Here is an 18,688-nt window from a genome sequence, read left to right on the forward strand (position 1 = left end):
CACTGGGCCTGCACCCCTCTGGCCAGGCTTTCCTCCGTCAGGGCTGCCCCGGGCTGGGCGCCCGCGCTTCCCTGCTGCCCTGTGGCTCAGGCGCCTCTCGGTGCCTCTCTGTGTCAGTATGGCGACATCTCACCTCCCAGGCCAGGGCCCCCCTGCCTCCTTCACTCAGGCACCACCTAAACGCCCCTTCCCCTGCCTCCAAATGCACATTCTTCCCATTTATTACCCAGAAACTGCCTGAAGGACAAAGACCTTTAGCTGAAAGGGAAAGTTAAGGCTAGAGAAGTGATCTTGAAAACTTTATTATGTTAATTATGGCAGTTTAGGGCCTTCAAGCTTAGAATCCCGTACCTGTTGGGAGGAAAAGCTGCCAGGTAATTGAACAACCCTGTCTCTCATCTCATCTCATGCGCAGCAAGAGCCAGCTCTCGGAGCTGGAAGAGTGCCCACAGCTACTGCCCCGGCAGCAGCCCGGCAGCAGCGTGGGTGGGCTCCAGGTTCCTGCGGAAACACCTCTGCAAGGGTTGTCAAGTGGGACACGCGATCCCGTTCCGCTCCTGGCTGTGTCTGTGGAGGAGGAGCCTTGGCCCAGGTGGGGAGCACGCAGTGCTGCTCAGCCTTCCTGGTACACACGGTGGTAGGAGATGGGCTCCAGTGACAATAACAGCAGCCCGTTCTTGCACTGATGGCTAGTGTATCGGTCAGCGTTTCACTACTTTAGCTAAAGTACCTGAGTGGCGCGTCCTGTGAAGCAGAAGGCTTATTCTGGCTTACATTTTGGAGGGTCATAGGTCAGGATCTGGCATCTGGTATGGAGGAGGGGCCACATGGGGAGCTGGGAGGCAGAGTGAGGCCCAGGGAGCCCGCCCGGCTCAGGTCTCTTTGCCTCCTAGCCAGCAAAATTAAATGGAGCCCCCGCCTTCTCCCGTCAGTCATTAGATTGACACGTGGGTCTGAGATTGGGAAGCACAGTCCTGCTCCACCTGTAGCATCAGGAAGTTGACTGTTTTCACTGAGAACAGCAGGCTCACCTAGAAAGTTACTCGCTCCATCCTGAAATCCTGAGGGTGATGGGGTGGTAGGAACCTACTCCTAGAGGCACCATTTTGTGGACCCTGATGGAGAGAAGTGGTGTACCATGGAAGGAGTTGTGGGCAGCCCCAGACTGGATCCATTTCCATTGTGGTTCCAGGACAGTGCCTGGCCCACATGTGGCCCATCCTTGGACGATGAATGTGGAGTGCATGGGCCAGCGGTTGCCTGGGGCTGTGCCACCCTTTGGCTGTGCTGGGTCTGGCTGCCATGAGCCTCATGGCTGAAAGGGTCACTGAGCTTTGCTGTCTCCCCAAGAGTCTCTCAGCAAGTATGGCAGCACCTGTCTGAACACAGGTGTTCCTCCTTACAGAAACCACACTGGGGCGCAAGACCGCGAGCGTCTTTGCTCTGCTCCCTTGGCTCTCCCCTGTCCACATTGGCTGCCCAGCACCTGGGAGCATGAGTCCAGATGGCCACCTCTGCACGGTGCAGGCCCTGCCTGCCCCCCAGGTCCAGTTTCTCCCCGAATGTAGGAAGTATTTGTTGTCCCACGTCTCTGAGCTCCTGTGTGCATAGCTTCCTCCAACTGAGGGCCCGTGGGCCCTGGACACAGAGTCGACGCGATCGTTTTGGGACAGTTCTTCTTCTGTGAGCCTGGAGAATGCACTGCGCATCCACCTCCCCACTTCCCTCACGGCAGCGTGAGCCTCTGTGTGTAACTCGCTCATCCCAGGCGCTCACCTGCTGCATGGCGGGGAGCACTGTCCCCTAAACCGGGGAGGGGTCCTCCTGGGGTTCTCTGCCACCATGGAGAGTCTCCCCCTTGGCAGGGAGACCTCTTCTCTCTGCCCTCTCCGCTCTGCTGTCTGACAGTTTTCTCTGCAGCCATCTTTAGGGGACTTGTCCTTGTTGGGGACATTTTTCCTTTGCTGTCCTCTTGCTGAGGGTCAGGGAGGGAGTGGAGCTGGGATTCATTTCTCATGGCTCAAGATGCCACTCTAGTGTGGCCATGGCAGCGGTTACGATGTCCTCCACGCACTGAGGAGGCTGCCACTCCTGCAGTGCCCAGCTGTGTCTCCTGCTCTTTCTCAGCAGTGCGGAGCGGATTGCACAGGTTAACGTTGCTCATCTGAGGCCAGCGTGAGGCCTTTGAGGGATGGAAAGACTAGCTTTTCCAAAAGGCTGGTCTGTGCTAGCAAGTGTCAGTGTGAGCAGTGTGGACAGAGTGTGTGCAGGGAGCTCTCACAGTGTGGTGAGTGTGGACAGAGCGTGTGCAGGGAGCTCTCACAGTGTGGTGAGTGAGTGTGGACAGAGCGTGTGCAGGGAGCTCTCACAGTGTGGTGAGTGTGGACAGAGTGTGTGCAGGGAGCTCTCACAGTGTGGTGAGTGTGGACAGAGCGTGTGCAGGGAGCTCTCACAGTGTGGTGAGTGTGGACAGAGCGTGTGCAGGGAGCTCTCACAGTGTGGTGAGTGAGTGTGGACAGAGCGTGTGCAGGGAGCTCTCACAGTGTGGTGAGTGTGGACAGAGCGTGTGCAGGGAGCTCTCACAGTGTGGTGAGTGTGGACAGAGCGTGTGCAGGGAGCTCTCACAGTGTGGTGAGTGAGTGTGGACAGAGCGTGTGCAGGGAGCTCTCACAGTGTGGTGAGTGTGGACAGAGCGTGTGCAGGGAGCTCTCACAGTGTGGTGAGTGTGGACAGAGCGTGTGCAGGGAGCTCTCACAGTGTGGTGAGTGTGGACAGAGCGTGTGCAGGGAGCTCTCACAGTGTGGTGAGTGAGTGTGGACAGAGCGTGTGCAGGGAGCTCTCACAGTGTGGTGAGTGTGGACAGAGCGTGTGCAGGGAGCTCTCACAGTGTGGTGAGTGAGTGTGGACAGAGCGTGTGCAGGGAGCTCTCACAGTGTGGTGAGTGAGTGTGGACAGAGTGTGTGCAGGGAGCTCTCACAGTGTGGTGAGTGTGGACAGAGCGTGTGCAGGGAGCTCTCACAGTGTGGTGAGTGTGGACAGAGTGTGTGCAGGGAGCTCTCACAGTGTGAGCAGTGTGGACAGAGTGTGTGCAGGGAGCTCTCACAGTGTGGTGAGTGAGTGTGGACAGAGCGTGTGCAGGGAGCTCTCACAGTGTGGTGAGTGTGGACAGAGCGTGTGCAGGGAGCTCTCACAGTGTGGTGAGTGAGTGTGGACAGAGCGTGTGCAGGGAGCTCTCACAGTGTGGTGAGTGTGGACAGAGCGTGTGCAGGGAGCTCTCACAGTGTGGTGAGTGTGGACAGAGCGTGTGCAGGGAGCTCTCACAGTGTGGTGAGTGTGGACAGAGTGTGTGCAGGGAGCTCTCACAGTGTGGTGAGTGAGTGTGGACAGAGCGTGTGCAGGGAGCTCTCACAGTGTGGTGAGTGTGGACAGAGCGTGTGCAGGGAGCTCTCACAGTGTGGTGAGTGAGTGTGGACAGAGCGTGTGCAGGGAGCTCTCACAGTGTGGTGAGTGTGGACAGAGCATGTGCAGGGAGCTCTCACAGTGTGGTGAGTGAGTGTGGACAGAGTGTGTGCAGGGAGCTCTCACAGTGTGGTGAGTGTGGACAGAGTGTGTGCAGGGAGCTCTCACAGTGTGAGCAGTGTGGACAGAGTGTGTGCAGGGAGCTCTCACAGTGTGGTGAGTGAGTGTGGACAGAGCGTGTGCAGGGAGCTCTCACAGTGTGGTGAGTGTGGACAGAGCGTGTGCAGGGAGCTCTCACAGTGTGGTGAGTGAGTGTGGACAGAGCGTGTGCAGGGAGCTCTCACAGTGTGGTGAGTGTGGACAGAGCGTGTGCAGGGAGCTCTCACAGTGTGGTGAGTGTGGACAGAGCGTGTGCAGGGAGCTCTCACAGTGTGGTGAGTGAGTGTGGACAGAGCGTGTGCAGGGAGCTCTCACAGTGTGGTGAGTGTGGACAGAGCGTGTGCAGGGAGCTCTCACAGTGTGGTGAGTGAGTGTGGACAGAGCGTGTGCAGGGAGCTCTCACAGTGTGGTGAGTGTGGACAGAGCGTGTGCAGGGAGCTCTCACAGTGTGGTGAGTGAGTGTGGACAGAGCGTGTGCAGGGAGCTCTCACAGTGTGGTGAGCAGTGTGGACAGAGCGTGTGCAGGGAGCTCTCACAGTGTGGTGAGTGTGGACAGAGCGTGTGCAGGGAGCTCTCACAGTGTGGTGAGTGAGTGTGGACAGAGCGTGTGCAGGGAGCTCTCACAGTGTGGTGAGTGTGGACAGAGCGTGTGCAGGGAGCTCTCACAGTGTGGTGAGTGAGTGTGGACAGAGCGTGTGCAGGGAGCTCTCACAGTGTGGTGAGTGTGGACAGAGCGTGTGCAGGGAGCTCTCACAGTGTGGTGAGTGAGTGTGGACAGAGTGTGTGCAGGGAGCTCTCACAGTGTGGTGAGTGTGGACAGAGTGTGTGCAGGGAGCTCTCACAGTGTGAGCAGTGTGGACAGAGTGTGTGCAGGGAGCTCTCACAGTGTGAGCAGTGTGGACAGCGTGTGTGCAGGGTGCAGTTACAGTCGTGAGTGTGGTCAGCGTGGGTGTGGGGGAGAGAACGTGTGGTTAGCCATGTGTGTGAGGAGGGTTTCAGGGCTGTGCCCCTCAGGTAGTGCACACAACAGCCGGGCTCTGAATGCTGGGTAGTGGAGCTGATCTGTGAGTCTCTGCCTCTTTCTTCAACACAGAAATGCTTGTTTTGCAGACTGTACCTGGCTGGTCGCACACAGCTTTAATCTAGATTGTGGAAGCTGGGCCGTTCTGTGCAGCATTTCTTGTTTTTGTTCTGTGTCCTTTTGGAGTTTATTGCCGTGAAAGAAAAAAATCATAATTAAAACCAGTTAAAAAGAGATGAGTATTATGAAAAAAATTATGGTTTGATTTTTCTGTTATTCTTGGCTCCTCAGACAAAGGTGCTTCTAATTATGAGTTCTTTGTGTGCACGGAATCGTGACAGATTTCTGGTTGAATCTCGAATGTGATATTTTACATCCAATTAGAACAAATGAATCCCAGTTGCTGCAGGGTTGGGTTCAAAGTGTGCTGGATAATGGTGTCTGTCAGCCCCTCAGAATCGCGCTCTCGCGTGTGCGTGTCACTGTTTACAGATGCTTCTGTGTGTCGTCTCTCTGTTCCTTGTGGAAATCGTGTGACTTCACAAGGCAGCTGCTTCTGTTTGTGTCGTGTTCCGGTGGAGTGGCTCGAGCTCAGGGGAGAGAAAGGTGCTGTCCCACAGCCCCGCTCAACCCAAGCGCGCTTGCTGCCCTCCCCCGGCTGCCTGTCCGTTCCTTGGGTCGCTGACTCGGCAAGCTTGCTGAGACGAAAGCCTTCACCGGGCAGGTGAGCGTGGAATTGTGATCTTAGTGTTGTTTTCATAAAACTATTTCAAAGCTTTATTTTTTGGAATCCTGTGTTTAATTTTTGATTCCTTTGTTGTGGGGGGAAGAAATGGTAGTTGTTTCTCACTTATTTTCTGCTTATATCAGCTTTTCTTAGTTGTTTTACCATCTGATCTAGGAAATGCAGAGAGAGGAAGCAGAAAGGAGAGGCGTCTCTGTCTGTTTTGTGCTGCTGTGACCGAAAACCACAGATGGCGGAGTTTATCGAGGGCTGGAGCTGCGACGTGGTGAGGGACTTCCTGCCGCGTCCTCCCGTTGTGTGGCAGCGTCTCCTGACCTAACACCTCCGCAAGGCCCCCGCCTGCCAACAGTGTTACCCTGGGGAGTAAACTTCTAACACCTGAAATTTTGAAGAGGCCTGAAATGTTGAAACTGTAGCAAAGCCAAGGCTTGGGTGGTTGAAACAGAAAAGTGGAGAATGCGTGCCACACACATGCTGATTGGTTTATGTAAGAGTCTTCAAAGAGTTTGTGCAAAGTGTGCATTAGGAAAAAATTGTGCATGGATTTCAGGATTTTTTTCTATCAAAATACAAAATACAAAAATACCTTTTTTTGAAAAATTTTATTTATGCATTTTTATCTATTGAAAGGCAGAGACACAGAGAAAGAGACTTTAATTTTTAAAGATTTTACTTGAGAATTAGAGTTATAGACAGAGAGAGAGACAGAGAGAAAGGTCCTCCCTCCGTTGGTTCATTCCCCAAATGGCAGCAATGGCCCGAGCTGCACCGATCTGAAGCCAGGAACCATGCGCCTCTTCCTGGTCTTACATATGGGTGCAGGGGCTCAAGGACCTGGGCCATCCTCCACTGCTTTCCCAGGCCATAGCAGAGAGCTGTGTCGCAAGTGGAGCAGCCGGGACTAGAACCAGCACCCACATGGGGTGCCGGCGCCTCAGCTGGAGGATTAACCCACTGTGCCATGGCGCTGGCTCCAAGAAAGAGACTTGAGTTCTGCTGGTTCACTTGGCAGCAGCCAAGGTGGACCAGGCCAGCGCCAGGAGCCCAGACTCCATCTGAGTCTCCCACAAGGGTGGCAGGGCCCAAGCACTCAGATACCTGCTGCTGCTCTCCCAGGCCCATTAGCAGGGAGCTGGACCAGAGGTGGAGCAGTCGGACTCACACAGCTGCTCAGGTGGGATGCTGGCATACAGGGGGCAGCTTAACCTGGGCATCACAGTGCCGGCTCTCAAACTCATCTTTTAGTTTCATTTTTCTGCAGACTTTTTGAGGACTCCTGTGGTTTTATCAGAAGAAGTAGACTTCGAGATAGGGTTCTGTTAGAGAGGAGAGGGACTTTTCCTGGTGACACAAGGAGCAGTCCATGGCGTGGATGGATGAGTTCTGAGTGTGCCTGGACAGGTGGTGTGTGAAGATCAATAGAAACAGCAAACTGGCACATTTACAGCCATAGACAGATTGCAGTCGCATCCCCACATAAAAGAGAACAGGTGAATTACAAAGTCAGCAAAGAAACGAAGATTTCAGTGACACGGCCAACCACCTGGCTCTCCCTGAGGTACAGATCACACCCAGCCGACCAACCAGATCACCCTGAGTACAGATCACCGCATCTGCTGACTGGACACGCGCGTTCTTCCCGAGGACATAGGGCACTGCTGCCCAGAGGAAGAGAGTTTGAGCCCAAACCAGTCCGAGTGCGTGTGAAAGGGTTCCTCTGATCCAATGCTTCAATGTATAAAACACCAACAGTAAAATAACCAGGAAACCCCAAATACTGGGAGAAATAGGGACATACTTCTGAATGACCTGTGGGTCCAGGAAATCACGTGAAACAATAGGAAGTGTTCTGAGCTGGATGATAATGGCCGTGCGTATCAAACTTTGTTTAATATAACTCTGTGAAGAGAATATTTGGAAGAAGATTTGTACCTTTAAATGCCTGTACTAGGAAATGAGTAAGGGGTTCCAATCCATGAGCAAAGCTTCTACCTTAATGCACCAGGAAAGGACCTAACGCCGAGTAAAAGAAGGGAGGGTGACAGTCATGAACTGGGAAATGGGTCAACGACAAGAATCATTCAAACCTTGAATTTGTTTCTAAGAATTATTTTATTAGAGAGGCAGAGGAGGGACAGAGGGTGCAAGAGAGCCCATTTGCTGCTTCACTCCCAGGACGCTTGCAGCAGCTGGGCTGGGGCCAAAGCCAGGAGCTGGAAGCCCAGTGCAGGTCTCACGTGTGAGCGGCAGAAGCCTAGCTGCTCGAAACACCACCACTGCCTCCCAGATTCCGCATGCGCGGAGTTGGAGCCAGAAGCCGGCGTCTAATGCAGCCTCTCTGATGTGGGCAGGGCATCCCAACCCGCCTCTCAGCCGCTGGGGTGAACACCTGCTCCTACAATTAGCCTTTTCTTGAAAAGACCCCTGCAAAACCTTTAGACTGATCAACAGAAAAAGAGTAAATAAAAAGCGCGAGTCACCAATACCAGAAGCGAAGGAGAGGCTGTCACTGCAGATTGTAAAAGCGTGGTTACGCATGATAAGGAGACGAAACAGCTTTGTGCCAGTGAGCTCTAGGAGTTGAAGAACATGCAGCGGGCATGCTCCGTGAAAGATGCAAGTTAATAAAACGGGCAGAAGCAGCAGCAGAAGCATTAACATTCCTGCATTAACGTAAACGTCCAGTGTGTGCCAAGACCTGTGCACAGCGGAAGCTCGAGAGCCGAGGAGCTCTGTCGGTGACCTCCTGGACCCTTCAAGAAGAAATGGCGCGGCCCCGGAGCCTCCAGAAAGGAGAGGGGCAAACGCAGCTCAGCTGGTTGTTTTCCAGGTAGCGTGATTCTGATACCAAAGCTTTACAGAGACACTGTAAGAACAGGAAACCAGAAACCAGTATCCCATATACAATTTCAAATTTATTTTGCATCAGAATAACCTTTTAATTTTATCCCCTCCCTGGACCTTTTGAATTGCCCTTGCTCTTTAGTAGTGTGTTAGCAAATTGATTTTTGCTTCAACCAGTGAAAGATTAACTGCCAAAGGGATTGTGTCCCAATGTAAGCAGCTATAAAGCCGGACCAAGCTGTAGAACACCGTTTGGAGGCGTTGGGCGAGGAGCAGTGCAGAACTGTGACCCTGAGAGGAGACGACCGAGGTGACCGCTACAGGGTCAGCTTGCGAATGGAGGGGAACCTGCGTGAACCCGGCAGCCTTGCTGAGGCGCGTGGAGCAGGGTGCTGGGAAGTCAGACGTGTACGCAGAGCCCCCGATGTCTGCAGAGGCCCCACCAAGTCCCTGGTTGAACCCTGCTCTGCTCAGGCGTGGGGTGCACGTCCACGAGCGGGGACGTCACCAGAAAATGGCAAGTCGGGCAAGTCCAGAGCTGTGGGAACGGAGTGCTACAGAGACAGCACCCGCTGGAACCTAGCGGACAAGCTACCTGTGGACCTGGAGGGAGGAGACCCTTTCTGCATTCCTGTCCCCCAGCACTTCTACCGAAGAGGCCAAGACCGCGTCGGCTGGCAAAGGAGAAGTATTTACATGATCCAGGGCCGTTATCACAGAGGCGATACACTGAGAGCAGGACACCTGTCATTCAGTAAAAAAGGAAACTCATACAGTGCAGTGGGAGAATGTGCTTACAGCTAGAAGAAAAGGCCCACGGATCATCGCAAAGCTATTAAAACATTTCAGCGCATACCTCACAAAAGATAGCGAATGCCGACAGGCACTTGAAAATCTAGTCAGCACTCGCATCATGCCTCGTCACAATTGCTGACTGAAATCACGGTGACACGCATGTAGCACTTGCCGGAATGGCTACAGTCACAGACGGACAGTTCTGGATTTCCAGCAGGGGTGGAGCCTGCAGAAGGCGCACACATCGCGGAGGAGGAGTGTGGCACGGTGCGGCTGCTTGCAGGACCGTGACGGTTTCTCCTGCTGGGGAACGGGGCTCTGGCCTGTGGCCCAACAGGTGCCTCCTTCAGTCTCACCGAGGAGGAAAGACTCCCGCACACCCGCAGACCAGACAGCAGGAAGGCTGCGGCAGCTTTCAGCGTGAGCCCGTGACAGACCAGGTGTCTCTGCGCGGGGATGCCGAGCAGACTGTGGTCTGTTCCTGGCACAGAGTGCTCTTCCTTGCAGAGGGCGCTGCTGGGACCTGCAGCACGCCTGGCTGCCACGTCTTGAGCTAAAGGAGCACTCACAGGGGTGGGTCCCTGCACACTGTTTATGTGATCGGCAAGAGCAGGCAAGGCCAGCCGGCGGTGACGGACATCGGAGGGGGCGGTCAACGCTGAGCCTTCCTAGAAAAGGGGCGCGGGTGTGCCTGACAGCTCGTTTGGGGAATACATGAGTACTGGCGTTGAATTTAAATTATACTTGTATTGTGTATAAATTATACTTCCATTAAAAATACCCCCCCCCCCCGCCCCCGCCCCCCGTCTCTGAAAGGACACAGAAGGAATCGAGTGTTCCCTGTGCAGCCCTTCCCGCAGGGCCAGGCTCTGTCTCAGAGCAGGTGGGAAGCGGAGCCTGGGCCCCGGCCCTCAAGGGCCCCACACTCCCCCATGACACGGCCCCGCAGGCTCTACAGAAGAGCCAAGGGAGCCTGCACTTGTCAGGTTGATGAGTGTGAACTTGGTGTGCAGCGGCAGACCTGGCTGCCTTGTGGTGGTGTGCCGAGGAAGGGAAGGCTCCGCCCTCCTCGGACGAGCGTCTACACACACACTGTGTCGTCCGTGTGTGCACAGAGAGATGCCCACAGTTTTCTGTGTGCTGTTGCCTTCCAGGGTGTGGACGTGAGAGGGTCGCCTTACTAACAGGTGTTGTGGCTGCCTCTTGTTTTCTGTTAGTGTGGCGTTGCTCAGATGCACGTCCTGGTGCGTAGTCCTTGCGTAGTCCTTGCGCTCTTCAAATACCCGGAAGTGAAGCTGCTGCTGCAAGTCCTGTGCTTTATGTATTGATTTATTAGTCCTCTTAAGCTCTTTCTTTTTTTAAATTTATTTATTTTTTATTTGAAAGGCAGAGAGAGAGAGGCTGAGACAGAGAGAGAGATATATTCCATCCACTCGTTCACTCCCCCAGATAGCAGCAGTGGCTGGGGCTGGGCCAGGCAGGAGTCAGGAGCTTCTTCCGGGTCTTCCACAGGGGTGCCTGGACCCAAGGACTTGAGCATCTTCCGCTGCTTTCCCAGGTGCGTTAGCAGGGAGCTGGATCAGAAGTGGAGCAGCCGGGGCCTGAACAGGTGCCCACATGGGATGCTGGCCCTGCATACGGCGGCTTTACCCACTGTCCCACAGTGCTGGCCACCAAGGTTCTGTGCTTTAAGAGCAGTGATACTATGACATACGTTTGCCAAACGTGGGCCAGTGTCTTTGTGTTCCAGATCTCATCAGTGTTAGGCATTATCATTCATTCAAAATTTTATCCAGCTAAATTTTGACAAATTTCCTTGTTTTAATTTGTAGTTCTTTGGTGAGGTTTCGTGTCTTCCCATATGTTTATTGGTCATTTCCTATTCCTTTTCTAAGAATTTTCCATTTTTCCACGAATTATTGAATTTTCTTTAAGAGTTATTTGTTTAAAATGGGGGGAGGGAGGGGGAGAGAGAGAGAGAGAGAGAGAGAGAGAGAGAGAGAGAGAGAGAGATTTGATTGATTGAAGTTCTGTCTGCTGGTTCGCTCCCCAAATAGCCAGAACAGCTGGGTCTTGGCCAGGCTGAAAGGAGCCATGAGTGCCGCCTGGCTTCGCTTGTTGGGGGCAGGGACTCAAGTACTTGGGCCATCATCTGCTGCCTGTTCAGGTGTGAAACAGTGAGAAGTGGACTGGCCAGGGCTGGAACCTGCAGTGGATGCCCGTGTCCCGAGTGGCCAGTGAACCTGCTGCACCCCAGTGTCTGCCCCCCACGTCTTTTTGTGTTTGTTCTTTATTTATCAGTGATGTTAATGGTTTTATACTTGACGCTGCTTGTGCTTTTCAAGTCTGTCATTTGGTTTTTCAGCATCATAGGGCCTTTCACTGTGGAGTCATTTCCAGACTTTTCTACAACTAATCTGTTAATCTTTTCATTTATGGTCTCTGAGCTTCGTGTCTTGCTCAGGGAGGCCCTTTCCCCAGCTGAATGTAACGCACTATTTTATATTTCCTTCTGTGTTTTCCGTCTTTACACATAGTTACCCCCACCCTTTAGATCTGTAATCATCTGGAACTTGTCTGGTAAGATCTCTCATTTCCTTTTCAGAAATTAGATTCTGTGTGAGTATTGTGTGGACTGGGTTGTCGCCCAGTCTCCCGAAGGGAGTGCTGTGTTTATCACAGCCAAAGGCGCACATGCTCGTGGGCTTGGTTTTGTATCACTCACTCTCGCAGAACCCCGCCTGTTAATTCCTGCAGCTCTGCTGCATGTTCTCTCTGTAATGCACATCCTTTGTGCCACTCTTTGTGGGAATTTTTGACATCACAGTGCCTGCTGCGAGTCCTCTTGCTTTTAGCTCCTGTGTTTTCTTTGCTCATTGCGGCTCTCTCACCGTCACCATCAGTTACTAACTGGACGCCTTGTGACCACGCGGCTGGGGCTTCGCATGTGCTATTCCAGGGCTGCAGCATGCGTCTCCTGGCTTCCCTCGTCTCACGTCTCACCTCAGTTGTCACTTCCTCGGGAACACCTCCCTGGCCTTCCTAAGGAGGTGTTCCCAGTGCCGTGTCATGGCCTTGTCCTCTGCGCACTCTGGGGCCTGTGTCCTTGCGATGGGAGGGGCTCCTAGGCCTGGGGCTGGTGTCACCCATGGACTCATTTCCCGCCCCTCGCCTTGTGTTCCCCTGTATTCACGTGTGTCCTTCATGGGTGGCATGTTCCTGTCCTGTCTGTGCCATCTTTTCCTTCCTGGGCCGGCTCTGGGCTCTGCCCCCTCCTGCTGGGCGTCCTGCTCCGGCTACTTGGGTGCTGGGTGGTTGCTACAGTCCGCAGCTTCGCATCCGACCTGACTGTTTTCAGAGGCAGAAAGAGCTAGGGGTCTTCTCAGCGGCCCTCAGGGCCTGTGGCTCAGCCGGGGTCCCGGCCCTGTGTTGACACCAGTCCTGGTGAGGGGTCACCCACCGTGAGAGTGCGGTGGGGGTTGTTCCCCACCCCCACCCCTACTGCCCTGTTGACTCCCTATTCCCTATTCCCTAGAAAGGTGTAGGGGAATGGGCGTGGCTGAAGAGCAGCCCAGGTGTCAGCCAAAGATGGCCGTGTGGCTTTTCCGGGTCGGCCTAGCTCTGCACAGCCGCAGAGCGGCCGGGTCTCCTGACACCGTCCTTCCGCTCCTGGTGTCTTCAGTCCGCTTCCTTGTCTTCAGTATGCTGCTGTGTCTTCACCTGCCGAGGTGCTGTTTCGGTTCCTTTTGTCTGTATCGTGAGTGAAGCTGTGCTACAAAGTCAGTTTCAGAATGGGAGTGAAGATGGTGGAGGGCTCCTGGTGTTGTAAGTGACGCAGTCCCTGCGCCATCCGGGCAGCTCACGTAATCTCTGAGGTGGTTTCCGCTTCAGCAGTGGTGGTCCCAGCCTGCATTAACCTCAGCTGTTTTGAGGATCAAATAGTACACATGACAGCTCTCTCTGAGCCCTGAAGTTTCAGCAGGCTGTGAACTTGTCTCACGCTGTGTCTTCAAGGTGTTTGGATTTTTGTGTTTCTTCTGGTGAGGGGACAGCTTCACAGAAGTCGAGCAGCCGAGTTTCTCTCAGATTTCCTCATAAACCATAATCTGAGAGCCAGACTTGAGCAGGGGGAGAGGCAGTGGGCAATGAGTGGTAAACAGTGCGTTATTGGTGTTGAGATATTAGGTTTCTGCTCTTCATAACATCCTTGGGGAGCTGGGGATTGCTGTACACTACAGGTTATTGCTGGCACACTGTCCAATTACTCTGTACTTCCTTTGCTTAGACTTTAGTAATTGGAGAAAGATTAGATGTCAGGACTTTGTATTTTGTTGATTATATTACTGAAGTCTCCTCTTTAATCATTTCTTTTATTCCTGGTATTAATCATTAGCCCCGAGCTGTTAGGAGAGGAGCCTCATGGTGCATGCTCTGATGTAGAGCAAAGGAGCGATGACTCACACTTCAGTGGGGGCAGGCAAGCGTTGATGCCCTTGTGGGCAGAGACGGGCGTGCACAGACGGCCCAGGAGATACAGCTCAGAGAGCATCAGGCCCATTACCTCCCCTGGCCCGTGTGTGGCCCTGGCTTCCCTGCAGGCCCCCTGTGCCTCTCCCTCCCCCATCCTGTGACTCTTGCCAGGTGTGAGTGTCTGTGGACGCGTCATGGACTTGCATTGGTCTGCCTGGAAGCACGCATTGTCCTTGCTGTGTTCAATATGGCTGCTTCTTTAGTTAAGGATGTGCAGAGACAAACTTAGCTCCATGAAACAGCTCCTTTCAAATCCAGTCCTGAGAACACCACTTCATGACGGTACTTTTAAACAGCGAATGTTGAGTGTGAGACAGGGAGGAGGGGAGGAAAGAAGGGCAGAGAGAGGCGTGGGGAAGAAGGAAGGCGGATGAAGGCGATACAGTTGGGGATGTGCTGGGTGGAGGAGGTGCAGGGCCTGGGGTTGGTGTCCTCTGGGCCCCGCTGCCGGCTGAGGAGGGGAGGATGCCTCACATGAGCACACGTGTCCTCTGCAGGCCCTCGGCGTCAGCAGGTGCCGCCTGGCTGCCTGCCTCCTGTGTTGAGAACAGCCTTCCCCTGAGTTTGTTGGCATTTGGGTTTCTTCCGGTTTGGTTGTGGGTGCACTGCGTGGTAACACGGGGCACTGTCTCAGCACTGTGGAGTTCGCTGGCCTGTTGTGAACCCTGTGTGTCCTCCCCCCTCTTTTCTGTCAACAGAGGAATTACGGAAGTTGAGCTGGTCCGGAATCCCGAAGCCAGTCCGCCCAGTTACCTGGAAGCTTCTCTCCGTAAGTCTCTGCACCCTCTGTGTCCCACAGTGGGGCCACCTCCCACAGTCCAAATGTTGTCCTTGCTTTGTGACACAGACCCTTATCCAAGATGACATTTCTGATTTCTTGGTTTAATTTCAAGCTTGGTTTGACACAGCTGGCAGAAAATGTGGATAAGCAATAATTTATGACAGTTGTATTCTTTTTCTCTTAGTATTTATTTCTTTGTATTCATGTACATGAAAGACAAAACTACAAAGAGAAAGTCCCCCAGTGCCCATAACAAACAGGGCTGGACCAGGCTGAAGGCAGAAGCCAGGAACCTCCACCTGGGTCTCCCATGTAGGTGGCCGGAACCCAGGCCTATGAGCCATCACCTGCCGCCTCCCAGGTGCATGAGCAGGGACCTGGATTGGAATCCGAGCAGTGGGCTAGTGCTGGAGCTGGCGCTTCGATGTGGGACGTGGTGTCCTAAGTGGTGACCTAAACTTCTGTGCCACAGCTCCCACCCCTGACTGTATTATTAAAAACAAACAAACAAATCCTTGTAATGTGTTCCAGCCCATGATAGAGAAAGGTTTTTGCACAGAAGAGTAGAAGCAGGGGATATATTTCCACTGTGTAGAAAGTAGGCGCGGAGGTGTGACTGATGTGTCTTTAAAGTGTCAGTAGCGACGTTAGCCCTGCATCATCAGTTCTGAGAGGGAGGGGGAGCCCTGGTCGCTATTCTTTCTGGAAGCTCTTGGGGAAAGTTGCTGTAGGTGGTGGTGGTTGTCCTAGCCTGGGTCAGTGCTGGGCGTGAGCCTGGCTCTCTGGTAGATTCCCAGAGTGGTTTTCAAGCTGCCTTCTTCTCTTTCCCCTTTTTACTGTTTTTTGGAGCTAAGTCAATAGGGAACTCTAAGTGTTTATTCTAAATTGGGTCTGACTTTCAGTATTTAAAAAACTCTCTCTTGCTAATGAGCCTAATAAATTTGCAGCTTACTACCTCGTAATCCTAAATGCAGATGCAGCTCTGAACAGTGAATATTTATTGATTAAATATTCTCTTGCAATTAGAATTAGACCTGCTGTGGTTGCTTATATTCTTGCTCTGTGTTTCTTGTTTTAAGCGCATGTCTGTCCAGTTTTCCAGACATTGTCTAACAGGGGGCCTGGGCTTTTCTGATTGATTTGTCAGAATTTTCTGTGAACCCACCCTGAGGATCCTTTATGGTGGTTTCATCCGTAGGGGCGCCTGTGTCTGGGTGGTGGCTCGTGTGAGTTACTTTGTTGCTGTTCTTTGCTGTTAGTTTTCAGCCTGCAGGTGGTGGTATGTTGCCCCAGTGTGTGCTGCACAATGACAGATGCAGAAATCCGCACCCTGGGCTTCCTTGGACGAGGAGCAGCAGGGGTGCCGTGACGGGAGAGCCAGTGGGCATGGGGAGACTCTTGCCAGCGTGCTCCTAGACTTCCTGAGCTGGCGGTGTGCTCCCTGGGGTGGCAGTGCTGAGGGAGAGAGAACCCGTGAAAAGGTGCGTCCCGGTGGAAGGGACGAGGCTGTTCCTGTGGAGAGGGTGCATTGTGTTAGAGTGAGCCCGCCCCAGACAGCGAGACAGCGAGGCTCTCGTCCATGCTGTGCTGTGATGTAGCCGGAAGCCCAGCAGGTGGGGCTGCCTGACCCGGATTTCCGGCCTCTGAACCTGAGCCCAGGAGCCTCTTTCCTGATGGCCCACTCCCGGGTATTCTGTTATGGTCTCAGGAGTGGACTGAAGCGGGTCTGGACCCCTGATGCCGGCAGTGCCGGTGAGAAGGTGCGGGCCTGCTGAGGTCATCTGTTCATTTCAGCGTCAGTTCAAGCAGGGGCCTCTGCTTGGGAGAGGGAGAAGTCAGATGCTGGCCCACTGGGAGGAGGCCAGGGCTGCGACTTGCAGAAGGACGGGGGCAGGGCGTCTGTGCTTGCGGGATGTTGAGGAGGCGAGTGTGAGCCAAGGAAGGGGGCTGGTGGTCTCGGAGGCAGCTTGGGTGCTGAGGGTCAGACTCGTAGGAGAGGAAGCTTTGTGCCTGGGGCTGTGGTGGGTGTGGAGGGAGGACGTGCGGACACGGGGACAGAGATGAAAGTGGCCGTTCTTGGCCCTCTTCTGGGACACTGGGAAAGCATGTCCTCCCACAAGGGGCCACGCAAAGGAGAGACAAGCTCAAGGGGCACGAACTCAGGAGGACAGCAGGCAGGGCCACTGGGGCAGGGACCGTGCTCACCTGACATCCCGGGGCAGGGGGAAGCGTTCTCCTAGGATCAGTGGGGCTGGGGCGGCAGGAGGCGATGGGGAGCCAGAGGTCGTGGGGGCAGGACGAGGTCATGCACGGGTCGCCCTCTCCACACATTGCCCGGCTTCGTCTGGGAGGGTTGGTGCAGGCAGCCGCGAGGCTGTGTTTCTGGAAGAGTGGAGCCCTGGGAGGTGGCTGCTTGGTCCATCCATTTGTTCAGTCGATATTTATTGAGCACGTTCTGTTTTGGGCGCTGTGTTTGGGCGTAGTAGGGAGATGGAAGTCCCACACCTCCGTTTCCCTGACGGGGGGGAGCATGCCCACCATTCTCTGCCGTCCCCTGGGACAGACCCAGCGTCTTTTTTTTTTTTTTTTTTTTTAAGATTATTTATTTATTTATTTGAGAATTAGAGTTACAGACAGTGAGTGAGAGAGAGAGGGAGGTCTTCCATCCACTGGTTCACTCCCCAAATGGCCGTAACGGCCGGAGCCGTGCCGATCCGAAGCCAGGAGCCAGGAGCTTCTCCCAGGTCTCCCACACCGGTGCAGGGGCCCAAGGACTTGGGCCACCCTCTACTGCTTTCCCAGGCCATAGCAGAGAGCTGCATGGGAAGAGGAGCAGCCGGGGCTAGAACCGGTGCCCTCCGCAGGTGGAGGATTAACTTACTGTGCCACAGCGCCGCCCCAGGCCCAGGGTCTTAATGGGGAGGTGGGCCTCTCGCCTCAGGGTCTCCCTCCTGAGCATCTGTCCCTTTACTGAGTGAGTACTGCATGTCAGATCACACACACACTGGTGATTCCTGGGAGAGCTGCGTGTGCGCTCTACAGGGCCGTGGACACGAACTCGCTTACCTGATAGCCCTGCAGGCCGTGAGCAGGTAACTCGCTTACCCGGTAGCCCTGCAGGCCGTGAGCAGGTAACTCGCTTACCCGGTAGCCCTGCAGGCCGTGAACAGGTAACTTGCTCACCCGGTAGCCCTGCAGGGCCGTGAACAGGTAACTCGCTTACCCGGTAGCCCTGCACCAGTGTCTCATGGCAGAGGAGCTGTGCTGGTCCCCAGTGGCTGCTGGGAAGGGACTGGGTGGGGACAGGAAAATCCTGGGAAGGGCAGGGAGGAAGTGAGACTGGGGGGGAGGGGCAGGGACTCAGGCAGGGAATGAGGCTCCCTGTGCCTTGGTCAGGCCGGAGCAGGGACGCCAGCCCAGCAGGACAGACGCGTGCACATCATGCTGCAGGTGGCTCTGGGGCCCTGGGACATGGACGGACCCGCTGAGCTGAGGGACAGCAGCCAGCATGGGAGTAGGCAGAAGGGTTGTGGCCCCTTTTGTCCTTGAGTTGCCGACTTAAAAGCTGGCTAAGGAACCTCTTGTGTGTGGGCTCTCCCAGCACAGCCGCCTGCCCGAGATTCCTGGAATCCAGACCGGGAGCTGCGTAAGCCATGCCAGTCGCTCTCCTGTGACCCAGCAAGTGCTTCTCATGGGTCTGCCCATGGCCAGGCCCTCTGCAAGTGCTGTGTCGCAAGGATATTTTGGAAAATGGTGGGGGGAACCCAGCAAGGAGCTCAGGGCTGTGGGGTGCAGAGAAGGGGTCTCCTTTGTCAAGGCTGCTTCTCAGTCATTCCCTGAATTCCAGGGATCAGCCAGGCTTCCCATGCCTCTGCTGAGAGCTTGTGTAGATCCTACTGTCGGATCTCATGGGCATCTGTGAGCCACGAGGTCAGCGGAGCGTCTGCCCACGGGTGGGCAAGGGCTGGGGCAGTAGGGATGTGGCAGGTTCTGACTGCCCTCCTCTGTGCTCCTCTATTGGAGTGTCCTAAGTATCACCCGGGGGGCCCAGGAAACCTTGACAGCTGGGTTCCCAGGGAGTTCCTGTGCCCAGGCTTGGAGAGCACTGCTGGAGTGGGACGGGGCTGCATGGGGTGGCTGGGAAGCAGGTCACCAAAGGCCATGTGGCCCTGCCGGCGCAGGCAGCACAGGCCGGGGGGGGGGGGGGCCCAGGGAGAGTGCCTGGCCAGGAGACCCAGGCCAGGGCCCAGCGAGTGGGTGGGTGGCAGCGGTTTGTTCTGGCCCGTCAGTCCTTTCAAGGCCACAGGGTGAAGACTTGCACAGAGAATCAAAGAATTCATCGCCTGTCCAGTTT

General features: G+C 54.6%; 1 protein-coding gene across 6 annotated transcripts in view; it reads left to right on the top strand.

Annotated features, from left to right (window-relative positions):
* TBC1D22A (TBC1 domain family member 22A) overlaps nt 1-18,688 on the top strand; it is a 358,344-nt gene that overhangs the window by 96,659 nt on the left and 242,997 nt on the right. For all 6 annotated transcript variants that reach the window (XR_016216438.1, XR_016216436.1, XR_016216437.1 and 3 more), the window contains one exon: nt 14,252-14,322. Coding sequence is in view for 3 of the 6 variants with exons in the window: in XM_051839990.3 (XP_051695950.1) it covers nt 14,252-14,322 (71 nt within the window). In the remaining 3 variants the exon portion in view is untranslated. The remainder of the gene's footprint in view (nt 1-14,251; nt 14,323-18,688) is intronic.

This window comes from Oryctolagus cuniculus, chromosome 11, assembly GCF_051225735.1.
Source record: "Oryctolagus cuniculus isolate XC-2025 breed Fujian yellow rabbit chromosome 11, ASM5122573v1, whole genome shotgun sequence".
In the NCBI taxonomy this organism is placed as follows: Eukaryota; Metazoa; Chordata; class Mammalia; order Lagomorpha; family Leporidae; genus Oryctolagus; species Oryctolagus cuniculus.